The sequence below is a fragment of the Triturus cristatus genome, chromosome 3_2, assembly GCF_964204655.1.
Source record: "Triturus cristatus chromosome 3_2, aTriCri1.1, whole genome shotgun sequence".
Lineage (NCBI taxonomy): Eukaryota > Metazoa > Chordata > Amphibia > Caudata > Salamandridae > Triturus > Triturus cristatus.
The window spans coordinates 1,197,477,827-1,197,500,006 of NC_140584.1; the positions used below are offsets into that span (position 1 = coordinate 1,197,477,827).

Below are 22,180 nucleotides of genomic sequence, written 5' to 3' on the forward strand. Positions count from 1 at the left end.
GAAGCTCCTGGAGTACCGCTCCCCAGCCTTCTAAGGAGGCATCTGTGGTCACCACCATAGGAGAAGGAGGGGTCCTGAATGTTAATCCTACTGCGATGTTCTCCTTTACCAGCCACCATTCGCAGGCCTTGCGCATACCTGGTGTTATCCACACCTTGTCGTTGAACGACCCTTCTGCCTGGTACCATTGTTTGTCTAACTCCTCCTGCAGAGGACGCATATGAAGCCTGCAATGCGGGATTAATGGTATGCAGGATGATATCGATCCGAGTAAGGACTTGTACCGGCGAACCGACACATTTTTCCTCTGCAGCACTTGACGAGCGGAGGTGATCAGCTTGCGTTGACGCTCCTCCGACGGACGAGCGGTGCATAGTGTCGTGTCCAGAATAGCTCCAAGGAACCTTTGGGACCTGGAAGGTATCAGCACCGACTTGGATCTGTTGAGCTGAAGACCCAAGTGGGCGAACAATTGAATGCAAGTTGACACGGCTTGAGAAGTTGCCTTGAGCGACGTAGCCTTGACGAGCCAGTCGTCCAAGTATGGGAACACTTCCAAGGATTGCTTTCTGAGAAAAGCCGCGACTGGTGCCAGCATCTTCGTGAATATCCGAGGTGCAGACCGAAGGCCAAACGGAAGCACCTTGAACTGGAAATGGCTCTTGCCTACTGTGAAGCGTAGATATTGCCTGTGAGCTGGGTGGATTGGAACGTGGAAGTACGCATCCTCTAAATCCAGGGACGCCAAAAAATCGCCCGGATTCAGTAGACTGAGAATATCCTGGAGAGTGACCATCCTGAAGGAGAGCTTGATGAGATAGGTGTTGAGCTCCCTTAGGTCTAGTATAGGACGCCACGTATCTTCCGTTTTCCGAACCAGGAAGAACCTGGAATAGAAACCCTTGCCCCTCTGCGAAAGAGGTACTGGTTCTATCGCCCCCTTGATGAATAGTAGGTGGGCTTCGAGATGTAACAGTCGGAGATGTTTTGAGGGACGGGCGTCCGGAGCTCTCGTTGGAGGAAGATCTTGGAATTCCAACGTATGGCCACTCTGAACTATATTCAAAACCCACCGGTCCGATGTTATAAGGACCCAGCTGTCCAGACAATAGGAGATCCTGCCCCCAACCGGTGTTCTTGGTAGGGGAGGAACAGTAGTCAGAGCCAGGAGGCCGCTATTGCCTCTTGGCATTGTCTCGTCCCTGACGATTCTGACGTCCTCTCTGGGACTGACGAGAGAAAGACGCCGATTGACCTTGGCGTTGGTTTGAGTACTGATTCTTATATGACTGTCCTGACTGTGTGGAATACTGACGTTGGTTTCCTCTATAAGTAGAGAACCCTCGTCCACGTGCTCCTCTGAATGGAACCTTGCGATAATTTAAGGATCCTAAGGACTTTGCTGTGTCCGTGTCCTTCTTTATGCTTTGCAGAGCCTCATCGACATGCTTACCAAAAAGCATTTCTCCGTCAAAAGGAAGGTCCAGGATCTTATTTAGGACCTCCTGACGGAACCAGGTTGCTTTTAACCAGCCTTGACGGCGCAAGACCGCTGACCCTGCCAACGCCCTGAAAGCAGTAGAGGCTATGTCCATAGCACAGTCAATGACTTCAGAAGAACATCTCTCTCCTTCCATGAGAACCTGCCTGGCCTCCTCCTGACTCGAATCTGGCAGTAGATCCATAAACGGCTCCATGTCGCACCACATCTGGCGGTCGTACCTGCCTAGAATGGCTAATGAATTTGCCGCTCGAACCAACAAACTGGCCATGGTGGAAAATCTCTTTCCTACGTTGTCCAGCCGCCTGCCCTCCTTATCCGGAGGCGTAGTCAAAGGTGTTGACGGATTTTTGGACTTGCTCTGTGCGGCCTGAGATATTACAGAGTCAGGCTTTGGTTGTCCTAGAAGACATGCAGGACTGCCCTCAGGGGCCTTGTATTTCTTCTCCAGCCGGGGAAGAACTGGGATGACCGTAGCTGGGTTCTGCATAGTCTTAATTCCCTCATCCCATACATGCTCAATGATGGGAATTGATCTGACCGACTTTTTATACAGCGCCTTGAAGTCATACAGAAAACAGTCCGATTGTTACACTGTAAGAGGCAGACCAAACCTCTTGGATGCACGCTCCATAAGATTATGGAACCGCCCAATATCTGCCGGAGGCGACACGTTCTTGCATTCCAGTGTCATCCGGATCCCCTGGATCAGTTAGCAGGACCACGTGCCCCTCATCGTCGTCATCCGTATCCACATCTTGCGTATCCTCATTGGTAGGTTCCGGATACAAAGTCTGAGGAACCACTACTGGTACCACCATTGGTGAGGTACGGGGCATGTCTTTAGGAAGAGGTGGCAAGTCCACTGCCGGCCCTCGCGGTACTGATGTAGATGGGTGCACTGGTGGGACGTCAGGGTGTGATGGAAAACGAGCTCTGTAGTCCTGCAACATCATCTGCAAGTCCGCAACCAGAGCAACTGGTAAAGCTATCATGTCCTGTCTCAAAGTGCGAGGATGTACTTCTTGTTGAACATATTGTTGCTCCTCCTGCTCTTGACCATAATACTCCTCAGTATCAGTCTCTTGTTGCTTTACATGCAGATCTGAGGGACTGTAGGCATCCCCATACTGCTCACTCTCATCCTCGTCTTCCGACTCATCTAGAAGCATAGATGGTGGTAAAGGCGTAACCCGCCTAGGTGAAGTCATGTCCGGTGTAATTTTCAACCTCTGTATTGAAAATCCTGAATTTTTCGCCGTTGACGGTCCCGTCGACGGTCCCGTCGACGGAGCCGTCGTCGAAGGAATCCCAAGCGTCGACGAAATGGACGATGAAATCGTCGACGGCACGGTAGTCTTCGTCGACGGAGTGTGTATCGTCGTCGACAATGAGGTCGTCGACGATGCCTGAATCGTCGTCGACGGTAGGATCGTCGACGGAGCCTTCTTCTTCGTCGACGGCAAGCTCGTCGACGGAGCTTTCTTAATCGTCGACGGGACAACCGTCGACGGTCTCGTCGACGAACTCGTCGTCATCAGCATCGACGACGACGTCGCCGTCGTTGTCATCGTCGTCGTGGTCTTCGTCGTCGACACTGCCGTCGAAGACGAGAATGAAGCTGTCGTAGACGATGAAGCAGACACCAAGGAAACAGTCTTTACTATGGAAATCGTCGTCGACGTACCTGCTTTAGTCAGCGTCGACGGACGCCGTTTCTTCACCGGAGCCATCTGAGGAGTTCCTGCAGAGTGTTTCTTCGCAGGCTTTTCCTTTTGGGACGGAGGAGAAGATATGGAAACCTCCTTTTTGTCCCTAGAGGCTGTGTCCACACCAGCAGCCTGTCCCTGCCTCTCCTTTTCACTTCCGTGAGGAGATTTCATGGGACCAGCCTCCTCAGACCTTTCAGAGATCCCGTGAGGGGCTTTGACAGGGGGTTCCGCAGAGATGGAGGGAGATGACCTTCCCCTCTTCTTTGATCTCCTGGAGGAGGTGCCAGAAATCGAATCCTCCTCATCTGAAGAGAGAAGCTCCTTCCTGGTCTTCAGCTTTTGCAGCCATGTCAGCAACCGACCTTCTCTGTCCCGCAAAGTCTTGGTAGATAAGGTCCGACAAATCTTGCAGTCTGTGGCCTTGTGTTCCGGGTATAAGCAGTAAATACAACTCTCATGCTTATCCTCAATGAAAAGTCTCTTCTTTCCACAAGAAGTACAGGGTCTGAATAAGGCTTTCTTTTCCTTTTCTGACATAATGTCACTATAGATGGTAAAATGTAGATTTCTAAGAGAAAATTTGTGAAAAACTGAGCAGAGCTCAGTGGAGACTCCCTAGCACAACGTGCGGTAGAAAAATCTGACGTTCTGAGTTCTCTCAGGAAGGTTCCAAAGGGTGAGGCTGTGCTGATTGTGTAAAAGAGCCCGAACTTTTGCCAGGACCAAAGAGGGTGATATACTACAAAATGAGATGAGGCCTAAGCCTTTTTTCTCTTTTTTTTCTATGGTTAGGATATATTTTTGGTTTACCGAGGCTCCCATTCCGACGACGGGGAATGATACAAAGCATGAGAATCTATGAAAGTTCCAATACTGGGGTAACTTCCATTCATCGCCTTGCTCTTTGACGTCCTAGACATTTCTGCAACAGCAAAGATATATTTCTGGAGTCCCACTAAGTGACAAAGACCTGCAATAGAATATCTTTACTGAAGGCACACTTATGTTGTTTAATAATTGCTCTGCCCACCCAACTAGTCAGCTTTGTGCATTCTTCACACATGGCAGGTGGAAAGCTGTGGCCTGTGCTAGCAGTCCATGTCAGATCACTGGTGCTTCCCTTGAGAAGGCATGTGAGAAATCTCCTCAGGGGGTTAAAAAAAAAAAGACGACAACAAATTTCACACGGTGTGAGCTCTATTTTGGTATAACACGCACACAACACCTGGACAACCTTGTGGCAAACATATACGTCAGAATAGAATACCTAGGGGTGTGGTGCGAGCAGTACCCAGGGCGTGCTGAGACCTTATCGTGGTTTTGCCATAGAGCCTTGAAATGTTTCTTTGATGGTCTGTCTGTCATTCCTCTTGAGCGTTTTCCTTTCTATATGCCTCGTGACAGACAGCTCAGGAGGCGGTATGATGGCTGGCTCCATCGCGACCTGACCAATTACATGCATGATTTGAATCAAATCATGTAACAAATCAGGAGATGTATTACAAAGCAACAGCAAACGCAGGTGACAGACTGCACCAGACCGGTTTTAGACTTCATGTCACGAGTGACCATTACCCACCCCGAGCCTGTGCTTTTCTTCTCCCCATCTCGCATCTAGTCTGTGGATTGTGACGTACTGATCTATAGTGCTTAGCGCACACCTTTTATTTAGGACAGCATACAAACAAAGGGCTACAGATAGTCCTATGTTCACTGGAACATACTGTCCTTGATGTTCCCATCTTGAAACATCACCAGGTCTACGAGCCGGAAGGAAGGAAACGCTTGTTGGCTGTGGCCGTTGATGTGCAATGGGAAGCCGAGACGGTCTGCCGATCATTAGAACAAAATCACACCCACAATGAAGAATGAACAAGGCAAGATCAGGAGTGGCTATGGATAGACCAAACCTCTCATTACAATGGCTCAGCAAAGCCAGATCCCACACCGGAGGGATTTCAGTTTATTGATCTTAACTATTTTTATTGGAATAATTCCACCCATATTCCCTGTAACACATGGCAGGACCAAAGCACGCAGGCCCACATTCCACAACCGACAATGCATAGAACAGTATTGATTTGTCACAAATAAGAACATATAAGGAGGCTGTGCGTGCACTGCTTCAGGCGGGCACGTCCTACGGATAAAGCAAAGCCCACATCATTTGCTAATCTAGCAAGTGCTTTTCTTGTCGTAGAACATTCCAAAGATTTCTATTGAGCCAGGATTCATCTCAATATTTGGCTACCATGTTACGAAGGTCAATAGAGGTCATTTTGAGTAATGAGGCGTCAGATTTTCAGGCTGAACTGCCAGCCCCTACGCCCCAGTCTTGTATTTAGGTGCAAGCGTAATAGAAAGGTTTGAAGACTTGGGAACCGCTTCAGGCTCTGCCCCTCGCAGGGTATATAGATAAAGTTAATATGAATATTCTACGCCAATGTCTCTTCTTATTTCAGCCCTGCCACGCTATCCAAGATCTTTCATTCCTCAATCAATTGTTTCATAGCTTTCTTCCTCCGGCTCTGGACCTCTGTCTGGCGTGCCCACTTAAAACCTGTGACAAGCTGTAGCATGGTAGTTGGACATTGCCAGAGGAGACGCACACTCTTTGGCTGATATATTTAGTCTTTCCCGAGGTTATCTAACAATCTAGTATTTCAGTTAATAGGGACATTATCATAGAATGGGGCTCCTTTTGGCTTTGCCCCAAAATGTAATAAGTCAGAAAGATGTCAGATGCTGCTCACTGTTGGCCCACTTCCAAAGATGTCATGATGGAATGACAAAGTTTTGTTCTGTTAGGGAAGTGATGTAGGGTTTACAGAAAGTGCTCCGCTGTTTGAGCAAGGCGGGCTGCTCTGTTTTATTTCTGTTATGGAACGACTGAATTCTGGCAGATTGGTTTCAGATAACTGCAACATTATCTGTCGCAAAAAGATGGGGAACAATGGAGACAGTCTTCAGGGTAGTATTATAGTAAAGACTCGGCATAGACAACCTGTACGACTCATTAATCTGAAAGACCAAACATCAGTGAATTACATCAGAACAAATAAGATGATCTACGTACGAAAACCACTGTTGCAAGCGAAACTGGGGAATCCGGAGGAACGGGTCACAACACAAGCCACTTGAATTCTAAATAGGTGGACTTTGCAATACTCATACATCGACCAAAATTGAGAAACTTCCATAACTGCGTGCAATATGAATCGTAAATGTTTTAGTACCTAAAATATCTAACATTGTGTGAAGAAAGTCTGATCAAGCAGCAATAAGAATATTTTAAGACAGATAGGATAATCTCCAGATCCCAAATGTTGTTTAGCATAGGGAGGATCACATTTACTCCTAATCAGGTAAATGGCACCCGAATGATGCTTCTACTCCCCAATCAAGTAGTTGAAGCTGTAGTAAAACATGGTAAACTGAACGTCCTTTTGATAACCGTCACACTCCGATTGTGGTTATATGTACCACTCACGGTCTGTATATCGAACTTGGTGTTCATGAATTCATCCTGGTTTGTGGCATCTCACTACAAAGATACATGCTTTGAACTGCAAAGCATATCTGGGTTGAGTTACGAACTCAGAGAAGTGTGATCCAGCACTCAATATAATGGAATAATGCTGGTCTTCTATAATGTGGAATGAAAGTGTAGGGTCTGAGCATGTGAAACAGCTCAGTCAAGCAAAATCACACGCTCTACAGAGTTCATCCTGGATTCATAACACACTATATTCAAATGTTCAATATTCCTGTCATCAGCCGGAACCTGCTGCTCTAGTAGCTGTTTATTAGGCCTTTGCGTACAAACAAGGACTAAGATGAGAACGATGATTGGCAAAGCCAAAAGATCCCACCCTTACAATATGACTGCCTAACACTGTCAATGCCAATTTATAAAGCATCAATTAAAAAAAGTAAAAAAAAAAAATCAAAATAGCAGGACACATGATGACACGTATGCACGGACAGGATGCCATGTTGGAATGCTTTTTGTTTAAGAGAACCTGTTCCAAGATGGCCATTGATGCATCACAAAGTATGCGCATGCATGGGCAGCCGTAAGGGGGAACAAACAGTATTCCAAGACAGACACCAGAGCATGCGCATTGTGAGCACTGATTGAAGCATAACGATGCATGCGTCAAGACATGCAAGCTGACATTTTGGTTTTAAATTTAATTTACTATTCAAAGCTGGCTGATGGTATTAAAGCTGTAAATTAAATAACCAAAAAACTGTGCAGGACCACATTAAAAAAACAGCAGTAATGTGAAGTTGCAGGACCCTCCTAGAAAAAACTAAAAAATCTAACTGAAAACTAAAGTGGGGAGGGGTGTAGGAGAAACAGATGAGTGGAGGTGAATGGAAGGAGTCTCGATGTGAGGGGGAAATGAGCGGGCTGCAGGAGGAGAGCAATGGAAGAGAAGACAGTAATTGCCTCATATAAGCAGTGGACGTGCGCATGTCATCCAGTAAAAAGGATGCTAAAGAATTTATGCTCCAGCGACCGAACAAATATAAGACTAGGAAGGAAAGGCACCCAACAATAAGCACATAAATGACACAGACAAGAAAGAAAATCAATGCAAAACAATGTGAAGCCGACCCAAAGCCGATGTAATTATTGATAATGTACAGATCAGGACCCAGACAGCTAAAGATGTCCTTAGGCAAGACGTAAAAAAAAAAAAAAAACACTACAAACATATTAACATATTTATAAAAAATATCAAGCCACATGATTACACTACGATTTACAGCATTACAGACAAACCCAGGGGCTGGTTAGCGGGACTAGGGGAGGAAACCCTCTCTGCCTGTGATAAATGTCTCTTGAGTAGAGCTGGTCTGCTTATGGCTACTCAAGTGAGGGGTCTCACTTTGGGGCAGTGACAGACTGTTTGCATTGGTTATTTTCTCATGGGATTCTCTGCGGACCCCTGGGCACCTCTAGGCGTTCAGGGTAGGGGGCACCTACTAAGCCTGGTTCCAGTTACCCAAATCGGAGCACAGAGCAACAGTGTGAAGCAAAACGTGGAGAGCCCAGGGTGAGCCGCATGCTCCTACACCAGAGCTTGAAAAGCTTTTGTCCGGCCTTATTCAGGCCTCTCCAATATTTGATTCCCGTGCCAATAAATACTAATTTGTCAGAGCTAGCAGCTTACTGATGGTACCTTAGCTCATAACATGCTGAATTATATCAGGGACGTTTTTCGACAAGAGGCTGGGAGTGACAAACAAGCAAAAACTAAAAACAATAATATAAAATAGTGTTGCCGTTAGATAAGCATCTCTTTTCAAATAAGACATGCTGGGCCTGAGAGGCATGCATGGGAACCATTAATAAGATGCACAGCATGAGACCTGATGTACATAAATGTGGGAAAGTGGGTTATTAGTAGTGGTAAAGATGCATCTACCACTGGCAATAAGCCCACTAACATAGAAGGAAATTTATTTATCTTTAAAATGACATGAAAACAACAGAAGTTTAATATTGGGAACCGGAGATATGAATTTGTAAAGAATAAACACTTTCTAGCTTTTAGTCACCTTGTGGAGTTTTTTCCCAAAGTTGCTCAAAACTCTCCAAACTTCTGGAACTTCTTCCTGAAGATGCTCTTGGGGGTTCAAAGGGTTCAAGCCACTCAATCCAAGGGTCTGGAAGCTCCAAGATGGTCCCAGAAGATTTGGGACCACAATTCCCACAATGCACCTGGCCAAAACCCTTAAAACCTTAAACGTTCACTGGATGCACTCCAAGCAGGGGCTTCTTGGTGGAGTTGATGCAGATGAGCTCTGTTAACCTGTAGCTTGCAGGGAGTTTTCTCTTTATTCCTCTTGAAGCAAGGTACATCCAAATGGCTGTGGTTCCAGATAATGCAGCCAGAATGCAGGACCTGATGGTGCAAATCAAGTTTCGAGCTTGGCAATTCTTCTTCTCTTAGTTTCAAGCAGCAGAACCGAGAGGCTCTGCACCTCTCACACATTAATTCAGTGTTCTCTGGGGTCAAGCAAGAGAGCACTCCTGTCCAATGAGGTACAGGGCATCACCCCATAGCATTACCATTTCCTCCAAAGTGTGGTGAAATCTTCTCCCAGAAAGCACTATTCCTCCAAAATTCAGTCTGGCTGAAATCCCAGCAGAAGAGCAAGAACTAGTTAAACCAACCTCCAGTATGCCATATTTCCATTGTTTTCCTCCCCTACCATCTGCAAATTTCTGCCTTAAGTCTGCCATCTGGCTGGGTCAGAGGGGATGGGGGTAAATGGACCTGGCATTCCCTGCCTGCCCTATTCCCCCTTTGAAGCTCCATGCTTTATGCTCCCTCCCCACTGCTCTGGCATTCCTGTGTAGCAGAGCTCTGCCTAACAGATAGCCTCTCACTGAGTGAGCCACTTATCACTTCATCAAAGCAGCCTGGCTAATCCTGTTAACTCTGACCAATCATGGAAGAGCACAAGAAGGCTGAATTCCTGCTTACTGCCAAGAAAGTCGTATACCTTCTTTTCTGTATACTTTAGGATAAATTCAACAATTTCATATTGTTGAATTTATCAATACCATTGTCCTAAGCCCTTGAATTATATATTTTTTAATTCCTAGTGATAGTTATGCATTAATAAACTATTGCAATGTTATTCTATGTGGCTGGGGATCTACAAAGGGGAAAATGAAATGTGCAATTTCTCCAGCACAAGGGCATATGAAACATCTTCGATAAGGACCCTGCTTATAGCTACATGACCTCCACCCCAGGACACCTAGGGTTAGACTTTAGAGGTCCTGAATGTGCAAACATAATATAGATCCTCACTCCACAGTGCTGCGAAGTCTACTTTCGGAAGCACTTTACTACATTGGGGAAGTGAAATGTGCAATTTCTATCTCCCCAGGGCATATAAAACTGCTTTCATAAGGGCCTTCCTTATAAGTGCATTACTCCCCGCCCCTGGGACACGTAGGTGAGACCCCGGGGGTACCTAATATGCCAATGTATTGTAGATTATAACTTTTTAAGTGCCCCTACTACCAAAGTCGGGTTTAGGCACAAATTACATTTAGAAGCAGTGCTGCAACAAAGGTCTTTTTTAAGTGACCTCAGGCTCTCAGTAGTGCACACATGCAAGTGCAGAAAGGGCTGCTGGCCTCTAAACTACCATGCCCTATTATATAGTAGGGACTTATAGGTAGTTTTAATCTCCCTGTCCTATTATGTGCTAGGGACTAATAGGGTAGGTCACGCCAATCATAGGGGTACCCTAACACATAGTGTACCTTAATTATGTGTTTGTTTTCACTGTGTTTTCAACACAGCACTGGTACGGGGCCTGCTTAGACAGAGCCCAGGGACAGTCACAGTCCGTTTCCACCAGTACCAGTCAGAAAAAAATGGCGGTGCCCAGGGCACAAGAATGACTTTGCAATAATAAACCATAACGAATGCAAAAATAAACTGCAAACAGCATCAGGTCTGAGATGCATACATTAGGTTACATAAATATCAAGATACAAACCACGAGGCCTGCGATCTGAAACAAAGACTAACCCTATATCACAAGACATAGCTGCTGACATCTTAAAGGGTGAGTAGACTGCTAAATGCTTGTTCTAAGCAAGAATGTTTCCTGGTATGTACACCAGGGGAGAGGGAATGTTTGATAACTTATTAACAGAATTACTTTAATGATTACTTAGGATGTGAAGTTCATGGCTTAGTTAGCATCATTAGAAGTACACACTGAGGTACAAGAAGCACTGTGTCCACTTTCCTTACCCAAATGTCTGTCCGCTCATCGATTACACACTGACTTTCTACATTAAAGAGTTCTGGCGCCCGGTAGGAAATGGTACAGCGCTGGGAGGCCCAATCCTGCAAATAAGAGAAACCAAGAGAAACAAGCTTATTGCTTACACATGGAGCAGAAAGGCCACAGCCCTGAGCACCAACACAAGTACAAACACATGGGACATGGAGGGAAGAACATCTCTCATCAAAACCTTCAGAACCACTGTCAGCGCTGTATGAGTGGAGCCCTAGGAAGGCACTACCTCTACGGGGTGATACCTGCGTGGCAACGATGTATGACGGGGGCACGCTGAGGGAGCCAGCTCTACAGGAAGATAGCTGCAATGCCAGTGTTGTAAGACTGGACCTTAGGAAGGCACCACCTCCATGGGGTGATACCTGTGTTGCAGGGATGTATGACAGGGGCACGTGAGGGCACAGTCTCTACAGTACGATAGCTGCAATACCAGTGTTGTATGACTGGACCTTAGGAAGGCACCACCTTCATGGGGTGATACCTGTGTTACAGGGATGTATGACAGGGGCACTTGAGGGCACAGTCTCTACAGTACGATAGCTGCAATGCCAGAGCTGTATGACTGGACCCTAGGACATCCACAGAGACAGTGCTGTACACTGGGCATCTGGAGGGCTCAGGCTCAACAGTACAACACCCACAGCAACAGTGCTGTACACTGGGCATCGGGAGGACACAGGCTCAACAGTACAACACCCACAGCGACAGTGCTGTACACTGGGCATCCGGAGGGCTCAGGCTCAACAGTACAACACCCACAGTGACAGCGATGTACACTGGGCACAGGAAGGACTCAGGCTCAACAGTACAACACCCACAGTGACAGTGATGTACAGTGGGCATCGGGAGGGCTCAGGCTCAACAGTACAACATACACAGTGACAGTGCTGTACACTGGGCATCGGGAGGGCACAGGCTCAACAGAACAACACCCACAGCGACAGTGCTGTACACTGGGCATCCAGAGGGCTCAGGCTCAACAGTACAACACACACACAGTGACAGTGCTGTACACTGGGCACAGGGAGGGCTCAGGCTGAACAGTACAACACCCACACCGACAGTGCTGTACACTGGGCATCGGGATGGCTCAGGCTGAACAGTACAACACCCACAGCGGCAGTGCTGTACACTGGGCATCGGGAGGGCACAGGCTCAACAGAACAACACCCACAGCGACAGTGCTGTACACTGGGCATCGGGTGGGCTCAGGCTCAACAGTACAACACCCACAGCGACAGTGCTGTACACTGGCCATCTGGAGGGCTCAGGCTCAACAGTACAACACCCACAGAGACAGCGATGTACACTGGGCACAGGAAGGACTCAGGCTCAACAGTACAACACCCACAGTGACAGCGATGTACACTGGGCACAGGAAGGACTCAGGCTCAACAGTACAACACCCACAGTGACAGTGATGTACACTGGGCATCGGGAGGGCTCAGGCTCAACAGTACAACATACACAGTGACAGTGCTGTACACTGGGCATCGGGAGGACACAGGCTCAACAGTACGACACCCACAGCAACAGTGCTGTACACTGGGCATCCGGAGGGCTCAGGCTCAACAGTACAACACCCACAGCGACAGTGCTGTACACTGGGCATCGGGAGGGCACAGGCTCAACAGAACAACACCCACAGCGACAGTGCTGTACACTGGGCATCGGGTGGGCTCAGGCTCAACAGTACAACACCCACAGCGACAGTGCTGTACACTGGCCATCTGGAGGGCTCAGGCTCAACAGTACAACACCCACAGAGACAGCGCTGTACACTGGATTCCGGGAGGGCTGAACAGTACAGCACCCACAGCGACAGTGCTGTATGATGGGGCATCGGGAGGGCATAGGCTCAACAGTACAACAGCGACAGTGCTGTACACTGGCCACATGGAGGACTCAGGCTCAACAGCACAACACCCACAGCGACAGTGCTGTACACTGGGCACATGGAGGGCTCAGGCTCAACAGTACAACACCACAGCAACAGTGCTGTATGATGGGGCATCGGGAGGGCACAGGCCCAACAGTACAACACCCACAGCAACAGTGCTGTACACTGGACACATGAAGGACTCAGGCTCAACAGTACAACACCCCCAGTGACAGTGCTGTACACTGGGCACAGGGAGGGCTCAGGCTCAACAGTACAACACCCACAGCGACAGTGCAGTACACTGGTCATCGGGAGGTCTTAACAGTTCAACACCCACAGCGACAGCGCTGTACACTGGGAATCGGGAGGGCTCAGGCTCAACAGTACAACACCCACAGCGACAGTGCTGTACAATAGGCATTGGGAGGGCTCAGGCTCGACAGTACAAAAACCACAGTGACAGTGCTGTACACTGGGCATCGGGAGGGCTCAACAGTACAAGACCCACAGTGACAGTGCTGTACACTGGGCACAGGGAGGGTTCAGGCTCAACAGGACAACACCGACAGAGACAGTGCTGGACGATGGGCCATGGAAAGGGGACATGCTATTTGGTAGTGCAAGTACTGCCTGATCTGCCATTCAACAATTACAATGATTGGGCACAGTGAAGGGATAGTACTCTGCAATAAAAATATTGTGGAGAAAAAAGTAGACTGTAAAAGGGCTGCGTCGAAAAATGTCTACTGAAAAAAATTTAATGGAAAAAAAGTTGTGGCTTCAAAAAAAAAAAAATGGAAATCAAAATATGTTGTGGCTTATAAGTTAAAGGTAGCAGGGGCAAGGGGCATCCTCCTGCTGAAGTAGAGAGGATTTACAGGAAGGTGGGCAAAAGGCAGGCACAACTAAGGGGCTTTTAGGACTCAGTCAAAGGTGGTAATATGGGGGTTGGTAGGGGTCAGGGACTGGTCGCGTTAAGCGGGTAGTTAGGGACTTTTAGGATTCAGTAAAGGGTGAAAATAAGTGGTTAGTAGGGTTCAGGGACTGGTAGTGTTAAGCGGGTAGTTAGGGGCTTTTAAGGCGCAGGGAAGTATTGAGTTTTTAGGAATCAGGAAAGGGTAGTCAGGGGCTTTTAGGATTCAGGGAATATTAGCGTTAAGCAGTGGTAAGGGTTATTTAGGGTTGATGGAAAGGTAATATTATGGGGTAGTTTGAGGTACCTGCAGTGCCATAGCTTCCCGAGAGTTCACCACCTCGATGCGTGCCTTATTCATTGAGCCCAGGTCCATCAGCACTGGATGGTCATTATCTTCTAATAACACGTTGGTGGGTTTTAGGTCCCTGAAAAAAGAACATGAATAGAAATCAGCCATGCACATACATTCATTCTTTAGTATTCATTAATCCAGTTCCTCCTTTTGCTGACCTCAACCAATCACAAGCTGTCCCTCTCAAGATATTTGCTGAGTATTTCAGTCTTCGTAGGGAACATGAAACTATGACTCTGAATTCTCGATCTGGCCATAGCGTTACTTGACTACGTCAATCACCCACAGAGGGTTACCAGTGCCTTGTCTGGATTCACCTCTGTGTCAAGGTTTGGATGGTACATTCCTACCCACCACACAGACTCTGTGCTATAACACTGCGCCTCGGTCTGTAACGCCCATTGCACAAAAATCCTGGACTTCATGAACAAATATATGATTTGATTTTAGTTTGTTTTATGGCACTCGCTCCCCATAATCTTAGGCGAAGAAACCAATGTAGTGAAGGTTCATAAATACTTTCTTAAGCAGCCATGTTTTCAGCGCTTCTTTAAATGGGATGCCCAGTTCCATGGTATGGATTTCACTGCTCCAGTCCACACTCCACGTACACATGCACCAGTGCTCCTCCAAAGAGAAGCATTCAGGAACAGAAGCAGCCTCTGCTCGAAGGTCTTACTAGGGTTTGTCTGGTGTTCCACAGCTTCACTATTCCCCACCCAACAAACACATTGCGTGCACTTGCACACCACGTTGGACAACAGGCTACCAAGAGTGACCTCTAGCATCCAACACCTGAGGCAGGCGACAACTATTGCATTCAATTACTAAGGCCCAGATTTAGATCTTGGTGGAGGGGTGACTCCTTCACAACAGTGACGGATGTCCAGTTCGCTGAAATATAAATACCATAGGATATTATGGGGTTTATATTTCGGCAGATGGGATATGCGTCACCGTTGTGACGCAGTAACCGGTCTGCTGAAATCAAAATTTGGTTCTTACATACTCTCCTTCCTTCTGAATATGACCCTGCTACAGAACCCAAATCCATCCTCCTGTACATACCTCCCTCTAAATGCATCAATCCACATCTATCAACTACAGGACAACTTTTTCCCTGTCTTTCAAGAAATGCACTTTACTAACACAATCCACAAAAACATCATACTGTGGATTTCAACCTTGACTGGAAGAACATTACTCACTGGAACATCTACTTAGGCACTCAGTCTCCAGCCGAGCTCAGAACTGTGCAATGCAAGCCAACATTTTCAGCCTACCTGTATCTGCAATGTAAATCGTCATTCTCTGCTGCTAGCACCTCTCCCTTCACTAGGAACATGTCTAGAGGCATGGTAAAAATTTAAATCATGAGCCCTATCCACCAGTGCACCCCCCCACCCCAAAGTCGTATCATAAACCAATCTGCCTCAAAAACACACAGAAACCAAAACACTAATTAAGAGTAGCCCTCCTGGATGCAACATTTATTTATCGCATTCAATAAAAATTCACCGGATGTAATAATTATCACATATTTAGGGTGGAGGATGTAAAGTCTTTTTTCCTGTCTGGGACAGAAAACTCCCAGAGTGTTGCGGTGATTGTTGTTTTTGTTTTTCAAATACAAACTCTTACTTTGGTAGTTTGTTTTTGGAAAACAAAAATCTTTCGAAACGTTTGACGGCCGGCCATCATGGATGACATGATTGTTCTGAATATCGCAAAAAGGTACCCCCTATAAATACTTTTAGGTCCAAGAGTGAGGGCGGGAAAGAAGCAAAATCACACAAGTAGATACTCCTGTCAGACCTATATCATTTTACTAGAGGCCTACAACGGGCTCAACAACAGGGCTGTTCCACAATAATCATTCTTTCCATACAAAATTGTACAAATCATTAAATTTTATTAAAAGATTTTTCCCCCATTTTGTATATATTCATCATTTTTAAAAAATTATATTTTTTCAAGATCTCAATCAGTGAAAACATGAACCTTTCGGTTTCAAATCTCAATGTGTAGAAGAACAATCAAGTTGATAGTAGACATATCATTTTTAGGTCTCGCTAGCGCAAGGCTGCACGCATGCGCAGTCTCGCTGGCGAGATTTAATGTTAATAGGTATTTTCTGTAAGGGGCTTTAAGCCCCGCCCCTCTTTTCCATTGGCCGGCGTCACCATTTATGCTAAACGGTGGCCAGCCATTGGAAAAGAGGTGTCGGTGACGTATTTGCTTGGCTTTTCGAGCCGTCCCATTTGGATGGACTTGCTTGCTTTGCGTTGGTCGCAAAAGGTTTCTTATCTTTATGGGGCCAAACACATGGCCCCATAAAGACAAGAAACCTTTTGGCAGGCGAGAGCCGTCCAAGTGGGACGGCTCAGAGAGCCAAGCAAATATGTCATGTGAGCGCTTGTTTTGTATACAGCGCTAGCTTCCTGGCTGGGGCGGCGTCTGTGCTCTAAAGTGAGGTAAGGCCCTATCTGGGAATGTGGCTGACGGGTGTGTGAGAGTGCGCCTCGAATCACGGCTGCACATTAGGGGGGGGGGGGGGGGGGGAAGATGTACAGTGTCTCGGGCAGAGTGTGTGCCCTCACCACTTGTTTTACTTGAGAACAATTGTGGGCGCTTAGAAACTTCGTCATGTATCTGGGGGTGCTTTATATTTCACAGCAGTGACATGGATGAGGCTGTTGTAAAGGCAGCATCTCCTCACACCAGCTAAGCAGTGGTGCGAGTCTCCGTTTCCTGCCCTCAAACAATACCAGCGTGGGCTTCCTCTCTCGGCGGGAAGTTTATAGAAGCTCTCTGAACGGAGAACGAAAGTCGGAAACGTTTGGGCATGAATCCGCCGAGATAACTCAGTGGGCTGAGCGCCCCCACAGAAACATGCAGGTCGCAGAAGTCCGGGAAGAGCCCACTCTGCCCTTCATCATTGCAAAGCCAATCAATGCAACGGAATTACTTAACAAGGGCACCCGTGTTTCAAGCACCTGGAGGCACCACTTTCAGATGTGCACTACATTTCCTTTACTGTGCCTGTATGGCTAGCGGACTCGTTCTTTGACACACCATAATGTTCACCACCGAGCATGTGTCGGGCAGCTAGAGCCGGGTTAATCCAATGGAAAGTATTTGCGGCTGTGTTGCAAGGCTTAGGTGTGAATAATTCACGAAAGAACAATTTCGTTCCATTTTCTAAACTGAAAATTGATAGGAACGTAGAATCAAAGTGTTAATATCCCCCACCCTTAACTCACGTATTCTACACGGCTTCCAGCTTAGCCCTTGTTTGCACAGGCTACTGCCAATATATATTTTACAAAGACCCCCTTAATAACATGTTTTAATCTGTGAACATCACCTTTTTTAAATCAGCGCGACCATGATCGGGACCGAGTACAACATACATACAGGCTACCTACTGCAGTACTCAGGAGGAGAAAATGTATCATTCCAAGGCGATTTGCACACCACAAAACCCCTTGAAGTTTCTTTGGAAAGTACTGCAACACAAAGTTCACACAAAAGCTGTAGGTATGGAATTCATTCACTGGAAGACGTTTTTTTTTCTGAATGTCAGCCCAGAATAAACTAAATGTATAGTATTGAGTAACACTTTCTTCAGTATAAATTCAAATTTACAGTAAGTAGCATGACTATTTTGCTGACATTTTTGTATCTGTTCATATTGTGTTACAAAACTCAATACAATATTTAACACTAGAATTAACGACATTTCTTAAATTATATTCATAACCCAGACCTCTTGTATGGATCACTTCCATCTACGCAATAACGGGCACTACCAAATGGAGCAAAACATGTCAGACTCCAGTACATTCTCGAAAGTTCTGCGTTCCGCGGAATGAGATTCCAGATTTCTGCAGCGTTCCGATTTTTTGTCCAGATTTTGTGAAAGTGAAGTGAGCGCCTGTCAGTAAGAATGTGCTGCTTGTGTCCGGGTCTTGATTTCGGTCCTGTGTACCTGGCAAGGGCCGGTGTACCCGGCAATGATCTGCGAGGCATGTACGATCATAATTAACATTTCAATCCCACTGCACAAACGAGTTGCGGATGTTGTCCTCCTCTTTAATAGATTGAAATATACTTTCTGCAACGTGTTTAGTCCAACATCTGCGGCCCATTACAGGCAGCTGATATATCACTGACACTTGGGGGCGGCGGAGGGGGCATTTAGCGGTTGTCATATGCAGAGTAGACGCAACAAGTGGGTGCCTCATTCCAGCTAGAGGTGGACAAACCGATGAGTTTTTGCTGTGGAGGAGGACGGGGTGATTTAGCCAGCTTCACCAATGGAAGACCTTGACACAGAAGCTCATTTGCCGCTAAACTGCTTTGCCACAGCGATACTAGTGAAAAGGGGCGGTGTATGTTGACAGTCATTGTATTTCCATCCCTGAGACCACAATGTGAATAATGATGGCTCGGGCATGGAAAAACCAGTTTGATTTTCAGAAACAAGGTGGTCTGGTGTGAATCATGCAGGAAAGAACACTTTCGGTTCACCCACACCTCAAACATATTCAATTCCACTTTCTAACCTGATAATTGATAGAAAGGTAGAATTAAAGTGTTAATATCACTTCCCCTTGGCTCATATTCTACCAGGTTTCCAACTAAACCCTGGTTCACACAGGCGATACACAGATGAACTTTGAGAGCTCGTGTCCGAAAATAAATACAGAGGAAAGTAAAACAAGGATAAAAAACTGAAGACGGTTACTGATGTAAGCATCAAGCACTCCATTTACCATGATCCATTGGGGCAAACAGAGCGCTAGGATGTGAGGCAGTGTGTTCCCACCCTACTTCGTTTGAAAAGGCTCCGTTAAGCTAATGAGCCAGCAAGCTCTGGCAGATGCACCTACACCCAGTGAGTGGTACAGAGACCTGAGAAGAGTTTGGCCAGCATTTCCAGCACCCCAAAAGAATGTGTTGCTTTCTACTGAAGGAGTAGTATCCTGAAAGAATTGTCTAGAGATACACAGCATTGGCTCACTAAACAAGCCTTGTTTGTGTTAATCTGCTGAATGTGGCAGATGATGGATTATGTGGCAAATGTGTATTATGTGGCAAATGTGGCAAATTTAGAGTTATGCTAAAAACGCTGTGGCCGCACTTCACATAATTCCAGTAGCCCTGGTTAGGCATGGGTGCATCAGTTAACAGAAAAAAGAACTGACCAGGTTTGCATGACTACTTGCAGTGGCAGTGGGGCTGGCCCGTTCGTTGTCTAACATGGTTACTCAGTTGCAGTTTTGGTTACTGCTTCCAGGCCTCAGTGGACTATCTCCCCCCCCCCTGTCCACATGTCCCTAACTGCTGTAAGACACCCTCGAGCTCTTAGGCTTGAAAGCCATTGGCCACATTTCGGTTTGTAGCGCTAAAAACATTCTTTAACACATCCATTCCTATATGTGACCTGTAGGGCCACGTTTGAGCGTCCTGTAGCTTTTGAAGCCTTTCTGCCTTGTACACTTTGTAGCACTACCTGAAAGTCACCCCGAAGTCCTGTAGAGCCGGACCCAACCTTCAAGACTGAGCCATCACTTCTAGGGTGCAAGACACGCCTGGAAACTTGGCTGAAGATATCGTGTCATCAGTTTATCACCTCCCAGCCCTAAGACGTCTTTCTCACGGACAGGAGTGGAAGTTCTGTGTACCCGGAAAATAACCTGTCTCTAAATGCCCAATGCCCTGATAACCCTCTTTTAGCACCTGGTCTGTATAGCAAACATGCAGGCCAGTGCTTAATGCATTATGGTTACTTATATCCCACACCCCCAAACCCACCAAGAGCAGTTAAAGTATTGATGAAGTCATGTGTGTGAATGATGCAAAGTTAATCATCCTTCTGGGAGGCTGTTACTTTTGATAGCTTGGAGAAGTTTTGAGTGTACATGTCTTTAAACGATGTAGGACGGTCATTGTCTCTGCCCTATATATCAATCCCTGGCCAGTAAGAACAAGCATTTGCAATGCAATAGGTCTCTCTTTTGCGAGAGTTTGAACTATTTGCATTGTAAATGACAATGCCTTTTATTTATGTGTTTTGAAAACTTGCATGAGGTGCGTAAACATGCACTCTGTACTTATAGCAGTTGCTAACAGCGCCTCTTTTACTGCCAGCCTTGCTTCTCGTAAGTAAGGACTATCTGTACAAAGTGCGTGTTTACGCACCGCTTGCAGGCCAAAACACATAAATAAAAGGCATAGTCATTTACAATGCCAATAGCTCAAACTCTTGCAAATGCGAGACCTATTGCATTGCAAATGCTTGTTTACATATGCAACATATATTATTTACAGGTATGTAAATAATATATGTTGCATATGTAAAAAATGATATGTCTACTATCAACTTGATTGTTCTTATACACATTGAGATTTGAAAACAGAAAAGAAGGGCCGGCGATGACGGGAAAGCACAAAGAGAGTGGGTGGGGTTGGGGGAACTAAAGGGACAACAGAGGGTGGGCAGGGTTGGGTAGACAAACAGATAACTGAGGGTCGGTAGGGTTCCAGAAGCAGACAGACCACACAGGGTGGGCAGGGATGGCTAAGTAAACGGAAAACAGAGGGTGGTCACGGATGGGGAAGCAAACGGACAACACAGGGTGGGCAGGGATGGGTAGGCAAATGGACAACAGAGGGTGGGCAGGGATGGGGAAGCAAACAGACAACAGAGGGTGGGCACAGATGAGGAAGCAAACGGACAACAGAGGGTGGGCAGGGATGGGTTAGCAAACGGACAACAGAGGGTGGGCAGGGATGGGTTAGCAAACGGACAACAGAGAGTCGCTGGGATGGGTAAGCAACAGACAACAGAGGGTGGGCAGGGATAGGTAAGCAAACAGACAACAGAGGGTGGGCAGGGATGGTTAAGCAAACAGACAACAGAGGGTGGGCAGGGATGGGTAAGCAAATATAAAACGGAGGGTGGGCAGGGATGGGTAAGCAAACAGAAAACAGAGTGTGGGCAGGGATGGGTAAGCAAACAGACAAGAGAGGTTGAACAGGGATGGGTAAGCAAACAGAGGGTGAGCAGGGATAAGTCATCAAACAGACAACGGAGTGAGGGCAGATGCGGAAGCAAACGTACAACAAAGGATGGACGGACTGATTCGGGGAGGCACACAGACAATGTAGAGCAGTGGGCAACAAGAACAGAAACGGGACCTGGGCAGGCAAAGGGAGAAGCACATGAGTGAGAGGAGGAACACGAAGTGCACATGCGAAACAGCTGTACTGTGTGTTTAGTGCTTAAACTAAAAGAAAAATGAGCACCTGCAAAGGAAGGGGAAAGCACACAATTAATGAGTACATGCAACAGAGGAGGCACAAATACCATAGGAGAAAAGAAGTCTACAGAGGCTGACGAATACGAAGCAAGCAAATCTGACTGACAGTAAAGGCAATGGGTGGACTTTAAGATCACTGTAAGCTAGCAATATGTCTTGGAACAGATGGTGAATACATGGTCTGAGGCAAGATCATTTGCTAAAACTGCCAGAACGCATTCAGATAAAGACATTTTGAACTCATAGGTTAGTTAACACTTGCAAAATTGTAGCAATAAGAGCTGCTAGAGAACCTCAGGATTTAGAGAAAGAGAGCAAGAGAAGAAGGAAGTCAGAGACGGCGAGATCGCAAGAGAAAGAAATACATGGGGCTGGGACAGAAGCCCCTATTACGGTCTGAAAAAGCAGTGCGTTTTTGTGGCCTGCTCTATAGTTATTCCACAACTGATTTTGTGCTACAGTAGAACGTGGCCCTAACTAGAAGGGGGTGCACATTAAAAGTACCCTCCGCATTAGCCCAGGATAGCTACTGCCTGTCGTAGCAGGCTGCGGGTGACTGGCTATAGACTGTGTACGTGAGACGGGTCTTTCGACCGGATGAAGGCGCCCTACATTCATAGGCAGGGTGCCTACTTCAACTCCTC

At 46.6% G+C, this 22,180-nt stretch overlaps 1 protein-coding gene across 19 annotated transcripts in view; it reads right to left on the reverse strand.

The window, feature by feature from the left end:
• STK16 (serine/threonine kinase 16) overlaps window positions 1-22,180 on the reverse strand; it is a 142,158-nt gene that overhangs the window by 40,797 nt on the left and 79,181 nt on the right. For all 19 annotated transcript variants that reach the window (XR_014980108.1, XR_014980106.1, XR_014980110.1 and 16 more), the window contains 2 exons: window positions 14,161-14,281; window positions 11,010-11,105 (listed from right to left, as the gene is read on the reverse strand). Coding sequence is in view for 13 of the 19 variants with exons in the window: in XM_085650136.1 (XP_085506262.1) it covers window positions 11,010-11,105; window positions 14,161-14,281 (217 nt within the window). In the remaining 6 variants the exon portion in view is untranslated. The remainder of the gene's footprint in view (window positions 1-11,009; window positions 11,106-14,160; window positions 14,282-22,180) is intronic.